Below are 23258 nucleotides of genomic sequence, written 5' to 3' on the forward strand. Positions count from 1 at the left end.
CGAGCCCTGCGAGGCCTCCCTGGCAGCCACAGCCCCGTGTCTGCTCCCCTAACGAGGCTGGTGACTAATTGTTCTCAGGAGGCCAGAGGAGATGCCCTAATGGTCTGAACAAGGGGGCTGTGTTTGTGCAGGGGGTGCTTTGTGCCAGCACATGGTGGGAGCTCCCAGGGATTCCTCCCCTGCGCCATGGGGTGGGCAAGGGCAGGCACAGGCTCCAAACCACGCTGGTCACCCAGGGCTGTGCCTTAACCCCCAGCAGGGAAGGGGTTAAAGCCCAGCTAACAGGTGGGACTGGGAGCACTGGTGGGTGTGGGAAGGGCCGGCTGGGATTAATTTGGTGATGAGGAGAAGCTGTTGGGGTTTATTTTGTGCCAGCAGTGTTGGTGCTCCCTGCCAGGGTGCAGGATGGAGCTGGCATGCGGGCTGGGGATGCTCCAAGGTAGGTTTGGTGGCACTGTGGGGCTGGGAGTGCAAAGTCTGGGGGCGTGCAAGCCCTGGTTGTGGGACGGGAGGGGAGCAGGCCACTGGCACAGTCCCAGGGGCACGAGTATCATTGCTCTGCTATGATTGTCCTTGCCTGCTCTGAAGCTGAGCTGGGCTGAGCCATGCTTGCAGGGATAAAGAAATGCACAGGGCGGTCCCACTGTCCTGTGTGTGGGTTTTGAGATGGGTGATCTCCAAGGTCCCCCATCTCCTGTGCCTGGGAGGAGCAGGGCTGCCGTGGGGGTGCAGGAGGTGCATGCCCAGCCTCACCTGGAGCCGGCGTTTGGCCGTGGCTGTGCCCTGGCTGCGCTGCGGGGGAGTTGAGCAAGAGCAGAGCATCCCAGCGGAGCAGCGTGAGCTCAGCGCTGCCGGCCCCGGCCAAGCGCTGCCGGCCCCAGCCCAGCCCCGGCCCGGCTCTGTCTGTGCTCTGCGGGCTCTTTGCTCCCTGTCCGTGGGGTGGCTGCGTGGCTGAGCCCCCACAGAGCCCCCTGCCCTCCGAGCCCCCTCACAGACCCCCATTCCAGGCCCCTTTGCCCAGCAAGGGGGGGTTTGGGTCCTTGGGGCTCCTTTCACAGCTGTGTCTCCCCCGCTGGGGTTTGGCAGGGTTTCCTCACAGGTGCTCAGCCGTGACCCCCGTGTCCTCCCCTAACCCCAGCAGAGCAGGGTCTCTCTGAGCCAGGGGGTCAGGGCAGCGTTTCTGACAACCCCGTGGGCTGCAGGCTCTGCTTCCCAACCCCTGTATCCCCATCCCGCTTCCCTCCAACTCCCACCCACCTCCCCGCCGCGTCGCTGGCTCCAAAATTCCGCTTTTTCCTCCCTCCCTCTCTCGCTGCTCCCTGCCAGAAGCTGAGCGCTGGAGGAGCAGGTCCGCAGCTGCGGAGGGCTGGGCGTTCCCTGCCCGGGTCCCTTGGCTGTCCCCGCCGCGTGTGGCCCCTCGCACAGCGCGTCCCTCCGTCCCTGCTGCCGCACGGTCCCCGCGGGGAGAGCGAGGGGCGCTCCTGACCCCTGAGCGTGTCCCCCGCCATGCCGCCCCACGGAGGGGTGTTGGTGGCTCTCTGCACGCTGCTGGGCCTCGGTGCGGCCGAATCACCCCCAGGATGGGCCACTCTGGCCTTCGTGTTCGATGTCACCGGCTCCATGTACGACGACCTGGTGCAGGTGATGGACGGCGCCTCCCGCATCCTGGAGCGGACGCGCAGCCGGAGCACCAAACCCATCAGCAACTACGCCCTGGTGCCCTTCCATGACCCAGGTAGGTCCGGGACAGGCTGAGGGTGTGTCCTGCCATGGAGGGGCTGCGGGGAGCTGGGCTGGGTCTGTGTTTGAAGCGTGCACTTCACAAGTGCTTGCACTGCTCCTTCTCCCTGTTTTTAATGCCCTGGTGGCTGCTGTGGTGAGGATGGCACCTCAGCTGCTGGGCTGGGGCTCCTGTCCCCAAGCCATCCTGTGGGCACAGGGTGGGCTGCTTTTCTCTGTATTAAACCCGGGGGTGCTGACACTTTGCTGTGGGTGGCTCTTCCCCTTCCATCCTGCTCCAATCTCCCTGGAGTAACCATGGGGGAATTTCTGTCCAACTCCTCAATGAGCTTCCAGGTCACCTCAATAAAAACACCACTTGCTAAGAGGCTTTGGTAACTTGCTGTGATACCAGAATAATTTCTTTCTGCCCCTAATTTTGTCCTATTTGTGCACGCTCATGTAAGTGCAGCTGCTCCCCAAAAGAGCTCTGGCCTCCTACAAGGCGAGAAGGACCCAAGCTTTATTTTCAGCAGAAACACTGAGCTGAGTGAAACCATTGGAGCCAGACAGGGAAGGAGGCAGAGGCAGTGAGCTGATTCCTGCATTGCTTTGCTGGGAGCCTCCCCAGTAGAAAAGGGCACAGAGTTTGCAGCTTACCCTGACTGGGACCACCCAGCATGTCAGGAGCAATTCCTGGGTGTGGGAATAGTCTGCCAAAGCAGTCACAGTGTGGGCACAGGGGCTGGTCTGCCCAAAGCCACCTGTCTGCTGGTGCCAAGCCAGCGTAGATGCTGGACCCTGAGTCTCACAGGTGCCAGGAGCACCAGCAGTGTGGGTGGCATAGGAAGGAGCTGGTGCTGGGCTCGGGGGACTGAGTGGCAGCATCTGTGTGCTCACAGAGGTGGGACCTGTCACCCTCACCACGGACCCTCAGCTCTTCCAGCAGCGCCTGCGGGAGCTCCATGTCCAGGTAGGCAAACCCAGCCCCAGGCTGCTCTGCCAGGCCTGGGCACTGCATGGTGGTGGGTTCTGGGGGCAATCCCTGCATCCCCCACAAGTGTGATGGGGGTTCAGGCTGAGCCAGCCTGGCTGGGGGCTGCACACAGGGCTGGGGGTGGAGAGGATGGGTGATACTGGTGCTGTGCCCCAGAGTCCTGCAACAGGGCAGAGAATTCCCAGTCCACACCTCTTATGCTGATCCCAGAAGCGTTTGCACAGACTCTCCATGGAACCAAAAATCTCTTCTACAACCACTGCCTGATAATTGAGTTTTTAATTTCTGTCTTTTTTATTATTATTATTATTTTAAATTACTTTGTCTGTTTTCTACCAGCTGAAATGTTCCCCGGGAGCTTAATCCTGCTTTATCCATCCCCACTCTTTCCCTGCCTCCTGTGAATTGCTAAATCCCTGTGGCTTTTCCCTTCGGACGCAGCTGTTTTGGCAGGAGCTGTCACGCTGAGGCTGCAAATGCTTTCCCAGCCCTTTGGGGTGCCAAGCCCTGGGAAAGTGGGAGCTGGTGCTCTCTGAGGCTTCCCTGGGCTGGCTGGCACAGATGTGCCCACTGAAGGTATCTGTGGGAAGCCAGTGGCTTCTGTGAGCATGGATCCCCAGATGGGTGCTTTAGTGAGGGAGGGCCGGGTCCGTGTGATCCTCAGTGTCCCTGCAGTTCCATCCCACTGTAAAATGAGGCTGTTTCTGGCCGTGAGCATCCCCCGGGGGGGATCCTGCCGGCATCTGAGCCCTGGGTGTCTCGGTGCCTGTGCCACGTCCCCGCCTGTGTCCCCCAGGGCGGGGGGGACTGCCCGGAGATGAGCGTGGGCGCCATCAGGGTGGCCGTGGAGATCTCCCATCCCGGCTCCTTCGTCTACGTCTTCTCGGATGCTCGGGCCAAGGACTACGAGCAGCAGGAGGAGCTGCTGCGGCTGCTGCAGCACAAGCAGAGCCAGGTGAGCGGCCCCGGCTCCTGCGACAGCAGCGCCGCATCGCTGAAACACAGCCATAAAACCCCGGACCCGGGGAATTCTGCACCCCTCGATGTCCTGGGGTGCTGGTGGATGCCAGCTGTGTCCCTGCCGTGGGCTGCTGTGGCAGGTGGTGTTTGTGCTGACCGGGGACTGCGGGGACAGGAGCCACCCCGGGTACCGCGTGTACGAGCGCATCGCCGCCACCAGCTCCGGGCAGATCTTCCACCTGGACAAGCAGCAGGTGACAGAGGTCAGTGGGGACACCTGGCCCCTTGTGCTGGAGTGAGGCTGTGCTGGCCGGGATGGGGAGATCCGGGTTGAACCCTCCCCTGACTGCCCGCAGGTGCTGAAGTGGGTGGAAGAGGCCATCCAGGCTTCCAAGGTCCACCTGCTGTCCACGGACCACGAGGATGGTGGGGAGAACACGTGGCAGGTCCCCTTTGATCCCAGCCTGAAGGAAGTCACCATATCCCTGAGTGGGCCTGCCCCAGGGATCAGGGTCCAGGATCCGGCAGGTAGGAGCTGGGAGAGGGACAACAAGGGGAGATGGGGCTTTGGCCCCCACAAAGACCTCAGGTGAGGACAAGCAGCAAGGGGTTCACTGAATCCTGCCCTAAAACTCAAATGAAAAGGTGATGAGCTACAAAGCCCTCAGTGAACACCAGCACACCTCCCCGCTCCCCTCCCAGGCTGGCTTTGCCTCTGCCTTTGAGGGATTTCCCTGGCTGTGAGCTGTGATGGGCTCTGCACTGCCCAGGGCCTGAGACGTTCACTTCTGTTACAGGAAAGGTCCTGGAGAAAGGCCGAGGTCTGAAGGAGCTGCTCAGCATCCCCAACTCAGCCATGGTGGTGGCCCTGGAGCCCTACGAGCCAGGGACGTGGCTGGTCACGGTAGGCTGCTGGCAGACTGCACATCCCCTGCCTTTCCCTGGTGGATGTTTAGCTTGCCAGGCTTTGCCAGGTGTGGACTATCCCCATCCACCTCCAGGCAAGCAGTTAAAGATGTATGAGCGGGATAAAAGGGGCAGCTGCAACCTCTCCCTTCCCTGCCCTCAGTGCTTCTCAATCTGCTTCCAGACCCAGAGCAGCGGCCGCCACTCTCTGAGGATCACGGGCATCAGCAATGTTAATTTTCAAGCCAGCTTCTCCACGCAGCCGGAGTTTGACGCCATCCAGCGCGGAGAGCGGCCGGTGCAGGGTGAGGGTGGTGCTGCCCGGGGCTGGGTGCCGCATTTGGGCGATTTGCAGCCGGGAATGTGGTTGGTGGAGTTTTCCCTTCCCCTTTGCAGGCCTGCCCATCTCTGTGCTGGTGAACTGCAGCGGTCTGAGGCCGCCTGGGCGCCTGCAGGAGATCGAGCTGTTCAACACCTCGGGCCACGTCCTGCTCTCGCTGCCCGTGCAGCCGCTCCTCAACTCCTCCTCTGGCCCCAGCGCGCAGCTCTGGGTGGGCTCGCCGCTCTGGGTGCCCCCGGGGGACTTTCTGCTGAAGGTGAAGGGTGAGGATGGCCAGGGCCACCCCCTGCACCGCCTCTCGGGGGTCACCTACACCAGCGTGGTCCCCGGTGAGTGCAGCCCGCGGGTGCTGAGCAGGGAGCAGAGGTTGAAGCGCTGCCTCTGCTGTGGTTTCTCCTCGGTCATCCTGCTTCCAAGGGTGCTGTACATCTGCACACCCCCAACCCCTTCCAGGTCTGCCCAAAGTGAACATCTCCAGCAATATCCAGGCTTACAGCCGTGAGCCGCAGCTCATCTCCTGCTCTGCACGGAGTGAGATCCCTTTCCAGCTGCAGCTCAGCCGTGGCAGGAGGAAGCTCGGGGAGGAGCAGCTCTTCAGGTGAGCCTCTGGTATGGCCCAGTGGGCCCCAGGAGGGTGCCATGTGGGTCCCTGAGCTGTGCCAGATGAGGGGGTGCTGTGTGCTGGGTGAGTGCCTTCAGGTTCTGAGCATCCCAAGAGGAAAATCCCAAGGGACAGGTCTGCATCAAGCGGGGATGCACCTCTGCCTGACTCAGATGGAAAAAAAAAACCCAGGGAGTAGGACCAGGATGGTGGCACTGCAGTCCCAAGGTGGGAGTGATCCATATTTCCTTCTCTCCCTTTTTGCAGGATTTCAGGGAACATCAGCTGGTTGATCCCTGCAGTGTCTGAGGGTGACGAAGGCTTTTACGAGTGCACGGCCACAAGCAAGGTCGGCGTGTCCCGGGCCCGTGCCTACCTCTCTGTCTCAGGTGGGGGCTGCTTGTGCCAAGCCTTGGAGCCCTTCCCGTGGCTGGGCACGAGCTCCTTTCACCCAGGCATCCATCCCTTGTTCGTAGAGCCACCACCACGTCTCATCACCCCGGGCAACATCACGGCTTCACCGGGGCAGAACGTGGTCATGTCCTGCGTGGTGCTGGGGGACGTGCCCTACAACCTGACCTGGAGCTGGGATGGGAAGGTGGCACAGGCAGGGGCTGGCAGGGCCCGGCTGCTGCAGAACAGCTCCCTGGAGATCAGCCACGTGCAGCCGGGGGACGGGGGCCTGTACGAGTGTGTGGCACAGAGCGCCCGTGGCACTGCCGCTGCCTCGCTGTGGCTCTTCATCCAGGGTGGGTTGTGCCCCTGTGAGGGACCCTGCCCCGTGGTGATGGCACCTGGAGGCTCAGCCCTGCTCCCACCCATGCAGAGGCGCCCTGGGTGAAGGTGGACCCCAGTCCCCAGCGTTTCAGCAGGGGCCAGGAGCTGCGGCTGAACTGCACGGCCGGGGGCCACCCCCAGCCCCAAACCACCTGGAGGCACTGGGGCTGGCCTCTGCAGCAGGATGAGAGGTAACCCTGGGGAGCCAGGAGCCTCCATGCTGGTGTCCCACAGGGATGGGGCTCCCTTGCAGGGATGTGTGAGGTGAGGGAGGGAGGCCTGGGGCTGCCACAGCTCTGGGAAGAGGGAGGCATTGCAGTATCCCAGCCCCTGCTCCTGAGATGCTTGGCATGCTGCTGGCCTTAATTTCCTATATTTATTTTTAAGCTGTCCGGCCTTATCCAGGTCACTGTCCCCACTTTGCACACCTGGTGTGAGCTCAGGTCTCAAAATACTCCTTGTACTTCTCCTTAATTTCTGCTGCTTTTCGCCTTTCAACCCCTGCCTGTGTCAGGCTGTGAGTGCAGGGGTTCACTTTGGGGAAGGCTTTTGGGCTTTTGAGATGAAAAAAGCCCAATTCTCAGTGCTTTTCCCTGCTTCAAAGCAAAGTCCTTCCCTGCAGCAGCTGGCTCTAAGTGCTGACCCACATCCACCACATGCCCAGCATGGCCTGAAACCTGCTCATTTATATCCACACATTTTCCATCATCCCTGTTTCCACAGTGCTCCTTTCTCCCTTTTCTCTCCCAATTGCTGCAGGGTTTTCAGGGATGCTGAGGGTTCCCTGCACATCAGCTCTGCTGTCCCAGAGGATGCAGGGAATTACAGCTGCTATGCCAGCAGCACTCTGGGCTGGGATGAGCAAGTGATCACCCTGGAGTTCACTGGTACTGGTGGCACACTGGGAATGGGGCTGTGTGTGATAAAGGGTGTTGGGATCAGCACAGTGGGAATGGGCCTGTGTGTGATAAAGGGTGTTGGGATCAGCACAGTGGGAATGGGCCTGTGTGTGATAAAGGGTGTTGGGAACAGCACAGTGGGAATGGGGCTGTGTGTAATAAAGGATATTGGTGTCAGCACATTGGGAATGGGGCTGTGTGTGATGGAGGGAATTGGGAACAGCACAGTGGGAATAGGGCTGTGAATGATAAAAGGCATTGAGGGACAGCACAATGGGAATGGGGCTGAGTGTGACGGAGGGAATTGGGGGTCAGCACATTGGGGATGGGGCTGAGTGTGATAAAGGGCATTGGGGGTCAGCACATTGGGGATGGGGCTGAGTGTGATAAAGGGCATTGGGGGACAGCACATTGGGGATGGGGATGTGTGTTCTAAAGGTGTTGGGGACTGCACCCAGGGCTCTGGGGTCCCCTTGGGCTGCATGGCACCGCACCCAGAGCATCAGAGGGTGACCAAAGTCCCCTCTCCCCACGGCACAGAGCCCCCTGCCATCCTGGCAGTGACGCCCACCCTGAAGGTGCTGGTGGGCGAGGATGTCACCCTCGAGTGCTGGGTGTCGGGGGCACCCCCACCCCAGATCGTGTGGTACAAAGGTGAGCCCGGGGGGGGGGGGGGGGGCACACACCGGGACCCCTCCCCTGCCCCGCGGGGCCACCCCCGTGGCTGTGACACGGCAGGGACCCACAGGGTGTGGCGCTGGCTCCGGCAGGGGAGCAGGCGGTGGCCGCGTTCCCGGCGGGCGGCCCGCGGGCGGTGCTGCGGCTGCAGGCGGTGCGGGAGGAGGACGCGGGGCTCTACGGCTGCCGGGCCCTGGGCGAGGCGGGCACGGCCTGGGACAGCACCGTGCTGCACGTGGGATGTGAGTGCCGCTGTGGGATGCGAGTCCCGCAGCCTCTTCCGCAGCTCCCCTCTGTGCCTCAGCTCCCCCTTGCTGCTCTCCCAGGCTTCCCAGCAGGGAGGTGTTGGTGCCTGGCACAGGAATTCCAAGCTTTGGGAAGATGCAGGAGGCTCAGCAAGTGGGAAAAGACAAGGCAGTTGTTATTGCACGGGGACATGAGGGCTTGGGATGCAAAGTGCGCTCAGTGGGATTAGGCAGAGGCGGGGGCTGACTTTTGTGTGTGTGAAAATCTTTTGCTGGAGGTAGAAGGGATGAAAGAACATGAGGAGGAGGAGGAGGGAAGGCTCTGTGTTGAGGGCAGCAGGGTTTAAAGCAGTTAAAGGTGGAAAAGTGCAAGTTATTTTGCTGAGCCAGGGGTCGATGAGCGTAACTGGAAGTGGTGGAAACTGCAAAGGTTCTGTCAGCTTTGGAAAAGCACCAAATGTGGGTCTTGTACCTTGTCAGGGCACCCAGCTCATTGGTTTTGCAGCCCCATCCCTTCTCCAGGCTCAGCCTGGGGATGCTGGACCTGCCTGAGCCCTCTCTCTTCTGCTCTCTCCTCCAGCTGCCCCTCACTTTCCTGAGCCCCTGGGCGACCTGGAGGTCCAGGTTGGGGACAGAGTGAGCCTGCCATGCCGTGTGGAGGGATCTCCCCTGCCCCAGGTCACCTGGTCCCGGCAGGATGGGAAGCCTGTGGTGGGCTGGCACGGCCCACGGGAGGTTTCCAGCCAGCTGGAGACTGCCCAGCTCCTCATTGACAGTAAGAGCTGAGTGTGCATGCATTTATTTGTATTGTTAACTCGTGCAAGGTGTGCAGCAACAGCCTGCAAGAATCCAGCTCTGAGGGGTCTGTCCCCATTGGGGAGGGTGGTCCCTGCCTTGGAGCTTGCTCAGGGCTCTCCAGCCCCACCAGGCTGAGGCTTCTCCCCACTGTGCTCCAGGTGCCTCTCTGGATGACCAAGCCATCTACATCTGTGAAGCCCAGAATGAGTTTGGGAAGATCCAGGCAGAGGTCAAGCTCACAGTCACGGGACAGGGTTTGTGTTTCTGTGCTTTGGTCGTGAATCCATCCCAGTGTGCTGGCAGGGGTGAGGGCAGAGACCAGAGCAGCTGTCTCTGGTCCTGAGCTGGCCACAGTGAATGCTCAGAGACCCCAGGGCAGGGTTTGGGCAATGCCCTTCCAAGCCCTCTTTGGCTTCATGTGCTGCCATGGACCCACGCAGCAGTGAATATCCCCAAATCCCTGGGGAGTGGAATCAGAGCTGGCTCATGCTGAACCAGGACCCAGACCTTGGGAGAAAGGTGATCTACCTCCATTCTCCTGAGTGCTCCTGGCCAGTTTATCACTGATTAATGCTGGTTCCCTTTCCCCTCTTTAAACAGCCCCAGAAATAGCCCTTGCATCCCCCGTGGTCCTTGTGCTGCCGGGCCAGCCCGTGTCCCTGCCCTGTGTGGTCCTGGCTGGGAGCCCCTTCCCCGCCCGCCGCTGGCTCAAGGATGGGCACATGGTGAGGATTCCATGCCTGCTGGCACCCTGGCTGGGTGGGTGGGCACCTGCCCCCTGAGGGGGCTTCACTGCAGGATGGCTCCCCCAACCTTTGGCGTGAAAGCTGTTGGTGAAGGAATCCAACAGAGCGTTTGTGCTGGGAAGGCAATGTGGGTATATCTCCACAACAGGATGTTGCTCAAGGACTCATTTGGGGAAGGCTTTTGGACTTTTAAGATGAAAAATCCCAATTCTCAGTGCTTTTTGGTGAAAGAATCCTTTCTGGATGTGCCCAAAGATGCAGGGATGTGTTGGTGTTTCACCCTGCCACCTATCCTGATTCCTGCTCTCCCCCATGTCCAGGTAGCCCCCGGTGGCCGCTATTCCATGCGGGCTGACGGGAGCCTGCACATGGAGCAGGCATCTCAGGGGGATGCAGGAACCTTCACCTGTGAGGTGAGCAATGCCCTGGGCTCACACAGGCAGGACGTGGCCCTGGTCATCCACGGTGAGTGACGGGGACCTGGGTGTCCCCTCTGAGCAGTGACACGGGGCAGTGCTCTCTGTGCTCTGCTCTCTGTGCTGGATGTGTCCCTGGCCATGCAGGATGAGGTTTCTCTTCCTTCCCAGCTCCTCCCAGCATCGAGCCTGGCCCTGTTCTGGTCACTGCCACCGAGGGAGCTGCTGTCACCCTGCAGTGCAATGCCACCGGTGTGCCACCCCCCACTGTCACCTGGGCCAAGGTAGGGGACAGGGGGCTCTGTGCCATGCCAGCCTGGCTGGGGCCAGCCTTGGGTTCAGGGAGATGTGTTTGAAGGGTGTAGCTCTCCAGAGTGGCTGTGGCTGCCTGGGGAGGTGGCACCAAGTGCCCTGGGGAGCTGGGACCAGGGCGTGCCCTGCTCTGATGTGCCCAGAGCTCTCTTCTTGCCCTTGGGATGTTCAGCTCACGGGAGAATCTCTGCCTTCCTCCCTTCCCTTTCCCCTGCAGGGCACAGAGCCCATTTCACTGAGCCCACACTACCATCTCGACCCCGATGGGACCCTCCTGATCCCTTCATCGTCCCCTGGGGACGCTGGCACCTACTTCTGCACAGCCACCAACGCAGCAGGGTTCTCCAGACGGGAGATGCAGCTCTCCATCAGCAGTGAGTGCTCAGGACAGCTCCACTGGGGACTGGCAGGGAGAGAGAATGACCTGGGAACACTCCTGGCTTCCTTGAAGCACCAATCCAGGTGCCAGATGGGTTTGGAGGATGGCAAGAGGAGCAGTGAGGGCTCTGAAGTGTCCCTGCACTATCTGTGCTCTCTCTCCATGCAGCAAAGCCCAGGATCAGCGTGAATGGATCACAGACAGCAGAGCCTGTGCCCATCCTGGCAGTGCTGGGGCAGGAGACCACCCTGCCCTGCGAGGCCCAAGGGTCGCCCCCTCCCCTGGTGGTGTGGAGCCGGGAGCTCCAGCCCCTGCCCCTGGCCAGCACCAGGTAAGGAGGGCTCTGGGTGCTAGGGCCACCATCTCCTGGGGTTTGGTGTCCCTTCAGGTCCATGGAGAGACTGAGCTGCCTGGCAGGGGGATGTGAAGGGCACACCTGGCATCCTGTGGGCAGTGCGGGAGCTCAGGCAGTGAGCAGGGCTGCATTGGCTCTGCTCTCCTTGGAGAGCGCCAGGCTTTTCTTCCACCTTCCAAACATCTGGGACCAAGCAGCTGCTTCCCATCACTCATGTGCCTACCCTGGACATGGGGCTGGGAAGGAAAGGCAGCTCCTCAGCCTGCTGTCTGTCTGTCTGTCTGCCTTCCTGCACATTCCTGCCTGGTGCTGTCACAAGGTCAAGGATGGGCCTGGGGATGGTGGATCCCAGTGGGAAGTGTTGGACCAGGGCCTGGTGCTTCTTGGGACGAGGTTTGGCACAAACAGAGTCTTTAGCCCAGCAGTGGCTTTGTCTGCCCTGGGATGTGGCATTTAGGCCAGTTTTGATCCAGTGAGTGACTTCTGGAGGGACAAATCAATTTGCTGATGGTGTTGAAGCTGATGACAGCCATGAGACAGACAGTTAATGTGATTTGATGGGCGAGGATAAACACATATCCAACCGTTCTTTGGGTTATCTGGTGTCTTGGTCTTCCAGTGTTTTCCCCAAATGTTAGCACCATGTTGGAAGGGATCCCTAAAGCCACAGGTCCTGGTCTTGGGGTTAAACACTTCTTACCTATACCTGAGGATTGCTGTGGCAGCAGGAAGGCAGCTTGGTTTTGCTTTTCTTGGGGGATGCGTTGCCTTGCTGTTCATGTCTGGTTTGCCATGGCTGCTCCGGGCTGTTCACACATCCTGTCCCCCTGTTTCTGCTCCCCCCCTCTCAGCTGCCTTGTCCATGCTGGGTGATTGATGGGAGCACACCAGGAGCGATCTGCAGCCGTGGGCTGAGATGAGGTTATGTCTGTGGAGCACAGATGGGGCTGGCAGTGAGAGCATGGCCAGCTCCAGCTGCAGGGGCTGTGCTCTGGGGGGACCCTGGTCCTCCTGCATCCCCCTGGGCTCCTGTGCTGCCTCGTGCAGGGGCTGAGCAAAGGGGGTTTGCCCCCATGGCAGCTGTGCCACTGTAGTGGTGTTTGCAGGGGTTCCAGGATGAGGGAAGAGATGGGAATCTTGACTCTATGTTTTAGAAGGCTGATTTATTATTTTATTATATAGATTATATGAAAATAAAATGATGTATTAAAACTATACTAAAAGAGTGGAAGAAAGGATTTCATCAGAAGGTTAGCAAGGAAAGGATAAGAATTATAATAAAATAAAGGTTAGCAAGGAAAGGATAAGAATTATAATAAAATATTGTGACTGACCAGAGAGACTGAGACAGCTGGACTGTGATTGGCCATTAATTAAAAACAACTACATGAGACCAAACAAACATGCACCTGTTGCATTCTACAAATAATTATTGTTTACATTTCATTTCTGAGGCTTCTCAGCTTCTCAAGAGAAAAACCTTAGCTAAAGTATTTTTCTGTAAATACATCTGTGACAGTGCCACCCTCTTTGAGTGGGAGGTGGCCATGGTGAGCTCTGAGCCCTCAGTCCTGCTCAGGGTTGGGTGATGGATGCCATGGTTGTTTCTCCCATCCAGCTTTCCTGTTCCTTCTCCCCCAAGGTTCAGCGTCCTCCCTTCAGGATCCCTGCACCTGGCTGAGCCCCAGGTGACAGACAATGGCCTCTACACCTGCACGGCCACCAACGCTGCGGGGAGCGCCTCGCTCAGCTACAGCCTGCACGTGCAAGGTTCAAACACCCTCCCTTTGTGCCCATATCCCCCAAGCCCTGGCTGTGTCGCATCCCTGTGCCAGGGCCCAAGGGTGGGCACAGCCTGAGGTCCCCTCTCCCCCAGCTCCCCCCCAGCTGTGGATTGGTGATGGTGAGGGGCACCTGGCAGCTGTAGCCAACACCTCCCTGAGGATCCAGTGTCACACCAGGGGCATCCCCCCAGCCCAGATCCAGTGAGTGCTGCAGTGCTGAGGCTCCCTGCGCCCCCAGGATGGGTGGTAGGGGTGTCCCTAAGGGGGGGAGGCATCCGTTCCTTCTCCTTGTCCTTGGCGTCTCCTGCTGGCACTGCCAGCCTCATTCCAGGGGACAAGGGGACAGCCCTTGCTGCCAGCGTCCCGTTGGTGTGCAGAGACAGGGGGTGGGTGGTTGCTGCCTGTCCCCTTGCCCGCAGGTGGCTGAAGGACGGGCACCCTCTGGACGGGCAGGACGGCGTGGTGGTGTCCCAGGATGGTGGCACTCTGCTGCTCACACGAGTGGGGCTTGGCCACCAAGGGCTCTACGCCTGCCAGGGCAGCAGCTGGGCAGGGCTGGCCCAGGCAGAGGTGCAGGTTTCAGTGCATGGTGAGTGCAGGGTCTGGGGTGAGGGGGGATGTCCATCCTGTGTGTGGGGAAGAACGTGGCTGCCCAAAGGGGTGGGAGTTCTTGGCCCAGATTTTGGTAGGTGCTGTGTCACTGGTTTGATTCCTCGGGATCTTGTCCTTTGTCAATGAAGCTGAGAGGCGATGGCATTGGCAGCACACTAAACACCACCTTGAATGGTGTTTCCTGCTGGAGGGTCCTCCCCCAGCCCCATTTCCCCTCCACCAGCAGGATGTGGCTCTGAAGCTGCCAGGTGAGAAACCAGGCAGGGAGCAGAGATCCCTCCCTGGGAAGAATGGATGTCTCATCGTGGCAGGGACCAAACCTCTGGCTGGTTTGGGCAGCAGTGGTGGCACAATGGGGGGATGTGTCCCCTCCCAGAGCAGGGACTGGGCTGTGCCCCTGGCTGCTGCTGTGCCAGGAGCCCCGGGAGAGCCTGGCTGTGCCCCGGGCCCTGCCCTGTGCTGGCTGCAGACAGACAGAGCCGCTGACAGCGCTGCTGGGTTGCAGTGCCTCCCAACATCGAGCCCAGCGCGGTGGATCTGACCGTCCCCGAGAACAGCTCAGCATCCCTGGAGTGCCTGGCGTCGGGGCTGCCCGCTCCCGGTGAGCCAATCCTGTCCTCAGCTCCTGCTCCTGAACCCCGGCGCTTTCCCTGGGGCAGCAGTGCCGTTCCTCAAGCTCAGCTCCCTGCTTTCCTGCAGACATCGCCTGGTTCAAGGGGCAGGAGCGGCTCCGGGCCGGAGCGGGGCTGGCGATGTCCGGGCGTGGGAAGCGCCTGGAGCTGCCCCGAGCGCGGCTCTCCGATGCCGGCAGCTACCGCTGCGTGGCCTCCAACGCGGCCGGGCTGGCCGAGCTCCGCTACAGCCTGCGGGTCACCGGTGAGCGCAGCTGTGGGGGCTCCCCCCTGGAATACCGTGTGCGACCGGTGGGCTTGGCCCAGCCCTCGGGATGCATCCCTGGAGGATGGCTCATTTGCAATTCTGCTCATACAATCCCCAGATGATATCCTGGAAAGCCATGGCCCCATGGATGGCTATTTCCAGGTCCCCATTACAGGGTCACCCACCCACCCTGTCCCTTTTGCACCTCGAGTGCCTGGTGACATTTCTGTCCCCCCTGACTCAGCAGTGACCCCAAGACAGGCACTGGATGCTTTTTCTCCCTCGATCCAAGCATCCCTGCATCTTCCCAGACCACTCAGCATGTCCACAGCACCGGGGGCTGAGCCAGGCCCTGGCCTTTCCCGGGGATGCTCCAGTTGGTGGAAGTCCTGCAGGCAGGTGGCCAGGGCGTGGAGAAGATCCAGTTCTCCTGCTCTGGGCCTGTTCCTGCAATCTCTTCCCAGGGAAATGTTTGCACGTCTGCCGTCCTGGCTCGGGTGCATTGTTTGGGTTCTGCTGTTTTTGTTTTCCAAGGGTTTCTGGGTGTTGAGGCTTTTCTTCTCCAAACTGATGTCCCCCATGGGAAGGAGTTACCATTTTGCAGCCAGCTGTATTTATGAGCAGCTGGGAACATCACCCAATAATGGAAAGAGTTGGGTAACCTTCCCAGTAAGCAGGGCTGCCTAATAAGGCTGTGTCTGGCCAACCTGACCTTGGCTTGTTTGTGGGATGCTTGGTCATCCTCTGCTGTTGGCCATGTGCAATTAAAAGCATCCCTCGCTTGGCTGGAGAGACAAGATTATTGTTTGCACATGGAGCCAGGGCAGAGGAATGTCACTGGGGTTTTGTGGCACCCAGCAGGGCTGCAGAGGGTGTGAATCCAGCAGGATGGAGCTCCAAGCTGCCTTTCTCCTCTTGCCCAGTGCCATCACTGAGCTGCTCCTCTCATCCCTGCAGTGCCTCCATCCTTGTCCTCACCGGATGCCGAGGCTGTGTCTGTGCTGGAGGGACAGCCTGTCCAGCTGTCCTGCGAGTGCCACGGGATCCCCCTGCCCACCCTGAGCTGGTGGAAGGACGGTAGGGCCCTGTTCCTCAGCCTCATCTCTCCCCACATGGCTCACCCAGCTGTTGTTCTCCTTGGAGCAAGGAGAGATTTTTGTTGAGCAGAGTCCAGGTTCTGGGTGGGAATTTGTCCTGCTGGGAGCCTGAGGGGAACCTTCTGTCCCCCTTCCCTGGGCAGGTGAGCCCCTCTCCAGCCAGCCAGGGAGCCCAAAGCTGATGTCCCCAGGAGGGAACGTGGTGTACATGGAGAAGGTGCAGCTGCTGGACCAGGGGACGTACACCTGTGAGTGCAGGAATGCTGCTGGCAGCAGCAGCAAGGAGCATCACCTGGAGGTGCACGGTGAGTGTGGGGCACCTGAGACCTGTGGGGGTGGGTGGAGGTGCTGGGACTCTCTCAATGCAAGGTCCAGCTGGACTCTAAAGCTATTTCCTGGTGCCTTGGATATTTTGGAAGGGATGCTGCTGCCTGGGTCAGCTTTGCCCCTCCATTTGTGCACAGATGTGGGAGCTGCTGCTCATCCCCTGCACCCTGTCCCTCTGCCCACAGCACTGCCAAGGCTCCATGGCAGCAGCAGCAGCACCCTGAGGAAGGTTTCTGTCATCGAGGGTGGTGAGACAGTTCTGGAGTGCGAGGCCATGGGCACAGCAGTGACGTGGGTGAAGGACGGGCAGCCCGTGGCTGCTGGGGATGGGCTCCTGCTCACAGAGCAGGGCAGGAGGCTGCACATCCCCAGGGCAGAGCTGGCCCATGCAGGACACTACACCTGCCTGGCTGCCAGCCCAGAGGGGCAGGAGCAGAGGGAGTTTGAAGTTGTGGTGCATGGTAAGGACATGGGATGGGGCTGGGGGCTGGGGGTGGGGTGGGTGCAGGCAGGATGACGAGGTTGGGTGTGGAGTAACTTGATGTGCAGCAGCTGTTGGACAATCCAGCAAGTAGCAGGTCCCAGGGTTATGCTTCAGGAATAGCTGTAGAACTGTGTCCATCAGGCAGGAGTTTCTTTCCAGAGCCATCACAGCAGATCATCTCATATAAGGTCCTCTACTACCTCATGGGTCAAGGTCACTTGAGATATAAAAGTTCTGAGGTGGCTCAGGCTGTGTGGCCATCCCAGTGTGAGCCTGTAAGCCTGGGCTCAGGTGAGTGGCACATCTTTGCTGTAGCCACCTGCCCAAAACACCTTTAAAGCCACCATCTCCAGGTGATGCTAATGGTCCTTCTGGGTTTGTGTCCTAAAGCTGTACAGAGCAAGAAGGTGGGAAAAACCAGATTCACCCAGTTCTCCCCTCCTTGCTTTGCTCCTTTGATGTCCTGGCTGCTTTGCAAATGTGTGTCCATCTTCTTCCATCCCCAGTTCCCCCTGAGTTCATTCAAGGATCAGGATGGACAACCAATGTCAGCGTTTCCCTGCAAGGATCCCTGACCCTGACCTGTGAGGCCGCTGGCATTCCCCAGCCCAGCGTCACCTGGTTCTGGGATGGCTCTCCTGTCACCCCCAGCGAGCACACACAGCTGCTTTCAGGTCAGAGGTCTGGGTGCTGTGAGAGATGAGCACTTTGGGAACGTGTTTTGCCCCAACCCTGACGAGCTCAGACTCATGGTGGAGCTGCAGCCCCACAGGAGCACAGTTGGGATGTGCTGGTACCCGGATCAGATCCCTGAGCCCCCTCTGCTCTGTCCTTCCAGGGGGCTGGCTGCTCAGGCTCACCCGTGCTCGAGCCCAGGATGGTGGTCACTATTCCTGCCTGGCCAGCAACATAGCTGGGGAGGCCAGGAGGCATTTCTACGTGCAGGTCCTAGGTAAGGAGGGCTCTTCTGTCTGCTGCAGGATTCCTGCTGGGGTTTCAGAGCTCCACCCTAGCAGGAACAGACATGAGTTAAGACTGGACACGCTGGGTGTGCTGGAGTCCTTAGGATGTGAGGTCAGAGGCTGAGCTGGCCAGCTGCTGAAGTCCCTGGGGGCTTGTGTTCCTAGTTCCTCCCCACATTGAGGATGCAGATGAAGAAGACACCTTCAAGGTACCCGAGGGCCACCCTGTCACCTGGTCCTGCCTGGCTTCAGGTGAGCATCGAGTGAGGAAGGAAGGTGGTATGAACAAGGAAACAAGGGGGAGATGGGGCTCAGGGGCAGACCTGAGTCTCACTTTGGGGTGTGGAACAAAGGGATGGCTCCAGGCAGAGCCAAGGAGACAGCTGAAAAATTCAGAGCTCTGTTGGGATGGTTCCTGGCTCTGCACTGGTGCTGTCCGGGAAGCGCTGGGGAGGGGACGCCCACATGGGGAGCCTGTTCCACAGTGTAGGATCCAATCTTTCCCAAATGGAGCTGAAACTCCTCTAATCTCATTTCTCCTTTAGTGATGGGAGTAATTAATCACCTCCCACTCAGGACAGTTCTCTTTCTTCTCGCTGGCTCATCCAGCAGCTTCTAAAATCCTGATCCAGGTCATGATAATTCTGATTTGGGATGATGTCTCTGCTCTCCAGAAAAGCTCTGACAGTGACCCCAGCCAGGCTGTGCTCACACATGGAAAAACTTCACACAAAGGCCAAAACCCATTTTCCATCCCTCACAGGCAGCCCACAACCCCAGATCACCTGGATGAAAGACAACCACCCTCTCCCTGGCACCTTCTCCATCTCCCCTGATGGCTCCTTGTTCCACATCCCCCAAGCCTCCCTGGCCCATGCTGGTCTCTACTCCTGTGTGGCCTCCAACTCTGTGGCAAATCAGACCAAGAATTACCTGCTGGATGTTCTGGGTACGAGATGCCTTTGGATGGAGGCAGGGTCTCAGGTGTGAGCAGACTCTGTGGGTTTTAATGTAGGCGGGGAGGATTCCTTAGTCCTGCAGCCAAAGTGTGGCGTGGAGCTGTCCCAGAGCCCTTGTGAGACCTCCTGGAGGAGCAGAAAGCAGCTGCTCAGTGCAGGATCCATCTATGGTGGTGGCTTGGGGAAGGGGGGATGTGTCTCCTGGATCTCTGTGGTTTTGGAGGGCAGCAGGACGGGGCAGAGTCTGAAGTTGGCACAGGCTGTGTCAATTCCAATTCCCTGAACTTGGATCGTGCTCTCTGCTGGGGGGATGAAGCACTGGGAAGCCAAAATGTGTGCCAGTGCTGATCTAACACCCAGCCACGTCTCTGCAGCCAGTCCCACCTCTGCTCAGGATGCTGCTGCTGCTGCAGAAGAGGTGACAGTGATCATCAACAACCCCATCTCCCTGCTCTGCGAGGCCCCGCCATACCCATCTCCCAACATCACCTGGCTCAAGGACCAGGTTCCTCTCCAAGCATCTGGAAATGTCCTCCTGCTCCCTGGTACTGCTGCTGTTCCCTGCCTCTGCATGGCTGTGGTGGCCCCTTGTTGTGCATTGGGGAGTGGGTGGGGGGCTTTTTCTTGGTCTGGTAAGGGTCCAGCACAGTGGGATGGTGAGAAATCCTCATCCTGCAGGACCTGAGGGCTCAGGGATCAGCTGGGTGCTGCTCTTCCAAGTGCTGCATCCTCTGATAATAACTAGAGCATCCTCAGTGCTGGTTTTTATAAGCCTGGGACCGGGCTCTAGGAGAGCATCAGGCTCGCTCCAGCCAGGCTTGCAGGTGCTCAGAGATGCCTTCAGGTGCTGCATGGGGAGAGAGAGCTGTGGCTGTGAGCAGAACCCTCTCAGGATTCCCCCTTTGCCCAGGTGGCCACGGGCTGCAGATCCTGAACGCCCAGGAGGAGGACACGGGCACCTACAGCTGCATCGTGGCCAGTGAGGATGGGGAGGCTGTGAAGAGCTATGCTGTGAAGGTCCTGGGTGAGGGAGCTCCCCAAATCCCTCCTAACTCCTGCAGTGACCCCACCACTGCAACCAGCCCAGTGCTGCTTCCTTTGGCTGCCTTTTGCTTCCCTTTGTCTTTCCCCACCAGTTCCTCCTTGGATTGCCAGAGAGGATCCTCTGGGGGAATTTGCTGTGAAGGAGGTGAAAGCCAAGGTGAACAGCACAGTGGTGCTGGAGTGTGAGACCTGGGCTGTGCCTCAGCCAACCATCCTCTGGTACAAGGACAAGCAGGTGAGGAGCTGCTGGGTTTGGGGACTGTCCAGCTGTGCCTAGGGAGGAGCTGCTGGGTTTGGGACAGTCCCAGGTGTGCCCAGGGAGGAGCTGCTGGGTTTGGGGACTGTCCAGCTGTGCCCAGGGAGGAGCTGCTGGGTTTGGGACTGTCCAGCTGTGCCCAGGGAGGAGCTGCTGGGTTTGGGGACTGTCCAGCTGTGGCCAGGGAGGAGCTGCTGGGTTTGGGACAGTCCCAGCTGTGCCCAGAGAGGAGCTGCTGGGTTTGGGACTGTCCCAGCTGGATGAAATGGGAAAATACCCTTTGTACAGGTGGCAGGGCTCTGCCCCACTCCTGAGTGTGTAATCCTCGTCCTGCCTTTCTCTTTCTCCCCTTCAGCTTTTGGAAAGCTCTGAACACATCCAGATCCTCAGTGAGGGGCAGGTCCTCCAGATCCCAGCTGTTGGTGTCTCAGATTCGGGGCACTACACCTGCGTGGCCACCAATGCTGTGGGTGAAGATGACAGGGACTTCATTGTGCACGTCCAAGGTGAGCCCTGGGCAGAGCCAGCAGCCAGGGCAGGGGGTGTCTCAGCAAGGGCAGGGCTGTCTCAGCAAGGGAAGGGATCCTCAGAGCCACTTGTGGGAGCAGAGAAGGGTGAGCAGGAGAAAAAGTTGAAGCCTGCTGGAAAACAACAAACATCTCCTGAGCTGCAGTGAGGGCGGATGCTGTGGGTGCACCTGGGGGTCAATGTCCCTGCTCCCCACACTGACCACAGCCTGTCCCCGCAGTGCCCCCCATCTTCCAGCAGCAAACAGGCCCCAAGGAAGCCCTTGAGATCTTCTATCGGGAGGAGGACCAGGATGGGGAGGTGACAGAGCACCGGCAGGCTGTCCTTGGCCAGCCCACTGCCCTCTACTGCGACACCAGTGCCATCCCACCCCCCCGGCTCACCTGGTACAAGGATGGGGAGCCCCTCTCCCCCGGCCTGGGGGTGCTGATGCTGCAAGGTAATGGGCAGAGGGTGTGAACCCCCACTGTGGGGGCTGGGGGTGGTCCTGCTGCAGCCTTGGGGGTTGAGAGCATCCACAGCATGGAGGAGGATGGATCCTGTCCCCTTCCTGCCACCACACACAGCACCCCTGGTCTCGGGTTTTGGTTGTTCATTGCTGCCCCAGATGTGCAGGATGTCTTTGCTTTGGCCTGCACAGCTGAAGAAAGAGCCAGAGCTCTTCAGTTTTCAGTCTTGAAGTTGTTTATTCATTCTTATCTATAAAATTTTCTTTCTGCCCAGCTGAGATCTGCTCAGCAGGGCAGCCACAGGCACTCTGTATTGTCCTTTTATACTACAAACTACATATAACATATTTACACTTAATTCCCAATACCTATCACCTGTGTTAGACAGTGCACTTCTACTCTAAACCAATCCCAAAGTGCCAACAGCACTGCAGGAAATGGAGAACAAGAAGAAGAAAGGCTGGACACGCCCAAGTTCCTCCATCTTGTCCCCATAAACCGCACACCAAAAATCCTAAAATCTACATTTTCACCCTGTGATAATTTTATTATTGTACTATTCAAACCTCTGTGACTTTCAGGTCCTCATACAAAGCTGGTAACTTGCTCCAGGGGTCAGAATCAAACCCCCAGGTGTTCTGGGCTGTGTGCCAGGGTCTCTGAGCCCCCCGGTGGGGTCCTGGCAACTCTGGCCACCCAGAGGGATGCACTGGGTTCTGACACTGTGGGACCTCTGAGTCCCTGGGGCTGGGCAGAGCAGGGCTGGGGCATATCCCACAGACCCTGTGCTCTGTCCTGTGTCACAGGGGGCCGGGTGCTGCAGCTGCAGGCGGTGCAGGAGGAGCACAGGGGCAGGTACACCTGCGAGGCCGCCAACGCTGCGGGCCGGGACCGCCTGCACTACGAGCTGGAGGTGCTCAGTGAGTACAGGGACAGGGGACACCGGGCTGAGCCACCTGGCAGCCCCATAACCACCTGCTTCCAGCTGCCCCGGCCATCCGTGGTGGCACAGAGGACCTGGAGGAGGAGGAGGTGATGACCACCGTCAATGGCACTGTCCAGTTTGAGTGTGAGGCTACTGGGCACCCAGAGCCCACGGTGTCCTGGCTCTGGAATGATGTCCTCATAGAGGCTGGCCCACGCCACCAGCTCCTGGAGGGTGGCACTGTCCTGCAGGTTGGTGTTGCCCTAAGCAGGTGGCTGTGTTGGGGAGAGACCAGGAGACATTGGATGGAGGGGATGGGGCATTCTTTCCTCCTAAAGGTGGCGGCTCTGGTCTCACCAAGGTCCCCATGGGAGCCCCAGCATCCCTCCAGCTCAGTGGTGCTCTGGGGCAGCCCTCAGTGGTTCCTGTCCCCCTCTGCAGGTGGCAATGCTGGAGGTGGGTGACGCTGGCAGATACACGTGCGTGGCTGAGAACCCGGCTGGCTCAGCCGAGAAGCACTTTGCCCTCTCTGTGCAGGGTAAGGCATCTCCCCTTCCCTGGGTCACTGATTTACTGCCCTCCTCCTCCTCTTTCTCCACCAGCTGGAGTTCCCTGTGGCTCTGGAGCTGTGTGGCTGCCTCTGTCCCTTACACACGCTCACCCTGTGTGAGGAGATTGAGCAGACTAAAGGCTCAGTGTGTGTTTCCTCCTGAGGTGGCATCAGCCTCCACGGTGACGTCTCCACTTTGGCACTGTTTTTTGGGCGCAGAATCTCCCTGGAGTGTGGCTGCAGACCCCGAGAAGGTCGATGGCGTTGTCAATGGCAGCGTCTCCCTGGTGTGTGACATCCAGCCCCACCCGGCTGCAGAGATCACCTGGTACAAGGACGGCCACGTCCTGCGGCCTGGAGAGGAGGGGACTGTCACCCTAGGTGTGTTGGGATCAGCCAGGACCATGGCCTGTGCCTCAGCTCTTGATAACGAGGTCTAGGTCCCCTAATTCCCCTTTTTTGGGTGCCACTTGTGGGTCCCCAGCTCAGCCTTTGTGTTGTGTGATGCACTAATGACACACTAATGACACACTGCTGAGTGATCCCCTCTGGAGAGCACCAAGGGCTGCATCCTGCAGAGCTCCACGCTGCTGCTTCCTGGCAGCTCAGTGCCCCTTCCTGTGGGGCACAGCATGGCTTGGGGCCTCAAAGATGGGAATTCCATGGCCAGACTCCTTTTTGCATGGAGCTTGGCCGGGTGCTGGGGTATCAGTCCCCTGGTTCTGCTCCAGGCTCTCCTGACTCCCTGATCTCTGCTCCTTCCAGGCTCCCGGGTGCTGCAGCTCCCTGACCTGCAGCTCTCCAGCTCAGGCACCTACACGTGCATGGCACTGAGCGTGGCCAGCCAGGACCAGAAGAGCTTCATCCTCACCATCCACGGTTAGTGGTGAGGGCTCAGCCAGGAGCTGTCCCTGAGCCCACCCTGAGGAGCTGGCAGTGAGCCCTGCTCTGTGTCACACCCCTGTCCCTGCTCATCCTCCTCAGAGCCCCCTGGCACCCAGGACCCGCAGCAGGAGACGCTGGAGGCTGACATGGGGACACCCCTGGTGCTGAGCTGCCACGTCACCGGTGTGGCCGTGCCCTCTGTCACCTGGCTGAAGGATGGGCACCCGCTGGGTGTGTATGCCAGGCTGCCATCCCCAGCCTCCCTGCTGCTCCCCTCCATGCAGCCCTGCTTCAGTTTCCCAACTTCTAACCCCACTGCAAAAGACCCTCAGGGCTGCACAGGGAGGGACAGTGCATGGAGGGTCTGGCCTGTTCCCTGCAAGCTTTCA

At 59.4% G+C, this 23258-nt stretch overlaps 1 protein-coding gene across 1 annotated transcript in view; it reads left to right on the forward strand.

Moving 5' to 3' along the window:
- Positions 1-1506: 1506 nt before the first annotated feature.
- Positions 1507-23258, forward strand: part of HMCN2 (hemicentin 2) — a 36249-nt gene continuing 14497 nt past the window's right edge. Inside the window, exons 1-45 of the mRNA XM_059486178.1 lie at positions 1507-1735; positions 2622-2692; positions 3513-3671; positions 3817-3939; positions 4033-4204; positions 4474-4580; positions 4767-4887; positions 4979-5251; positions 5376-5520; positions 5791-5912; positions 6000-6272; positions 6350-6491; positions 7060-7187; positions 7740-7853; positions 7970-8119; positions 8703-8897; positions 9079-9174; positions 9521-9645; positions 9987-10131; positions 10254-10366; positions 10612-10768; positions 10942-11104; positions 12771-12898; positions 13005-13113; positions 13332-13501; positions 14030-14125; positions 14224-14400; positions 15361-15480; positions 15644-15805; positions 16013-16288; positions 16818-16985; positions 17150-17263; positions 17439-17525; positions 18037-18222; positions 18607-18777; positions 19143-19256; positions 19369-19511; positions 19888-20038; positions 20281-20499; positions 21316-21429; positions 21495-21685; positions 21876-21972; positions 22204-22365; positions 22750-22863; positions 22969-23100. Coding sequence (XP_059342161.1) covers positions 1507-1735; positions 2622-2692; positions 3513-3671; positions 3817-3939; positions 4033-4204; positions 4474-4580; positions 4767-4887; positions 4979-5251; positions 5376-5520; positions 5791-5912; positions 6000-6272; positions 6350-6491; positions 7060-7187; positions 7740-7853; positions 7970-8119; positions 8703-8897; positions 9079-9174; positions 9521-9645; positions 9987-10131; positions 10254-10366; positions 10612-10768; positions 10942-11104; positions 12771-12898; positions 13005-13113; positions 13332-13501; positions 14030-14125; positions 14224-14400; positions 15361-15480; positions 15644-15805; positions 16013-16288; positions 16818-16985; positions 17150-17263; positions 17439-17525; positions 18037-18222; positions 18607-18777; positions 19143-19256; positions 19369-19511; positions 19888-20038; positions 20281-20499; positions 21316-21429; positions 21495-21685; positions 21876-21972; positions 22204-22365; positions 22750-22863; positions 22969-23100 — 6724 coding nt within the window. The remainder of the gene's footprint in view (positions 1736-2621; positions 2693-3512; positions 3672-3816; positions 3940-4032; positions 4205-4473; positions 4581-4766; positions 4888-4978; positions 5252-5375; positions 5521-5790; positions 5913-5999; positions 6273-6349; positions 6492-7059; positions 7188-7739; positions 7854-7969; positions 8120-8702; positions 8898-9078; positions 9175-9520; positions 9646-9986; positions 10132-10253; positions 10367-10611; positions 10769-10941; positions 11105-12770; positions 12899-13004; positions 13114-13331; positions 13502-14029; positions 14126-14223; positions 14401-15360; positions 15481-15643; positions 15806-16012; positions 16289-16817; positions 16986-17149; positions 17264-17438; positions 17526-18036; positions 18223-18606; positions 18778-19142; positions 19257-19368; positions 19512-19887; positions 20039-20280; positions 20500-21315; positions 21430-21494; positions 21686-21875; positions 21973-22203; positions 22366-22749; positions 22864-22968; positions 23101-23258) is intronic.

This window comes from Ammospiza nelsoni, chromosome 20, assembly GCF_027579445.1.
Source record: "Ammospiza nelsoni isolate bAmmNel1 chromosome 20, bAmmNel1.pri, whole genome shotgun sequence".
In the NCBI taxonomy this organism is placed as follows: Eukaryota; Metazoa; Chordata; class Aves; order Passeriformes; family Passerellidae; genus Ammospiza; species Ammospiza nelsoni.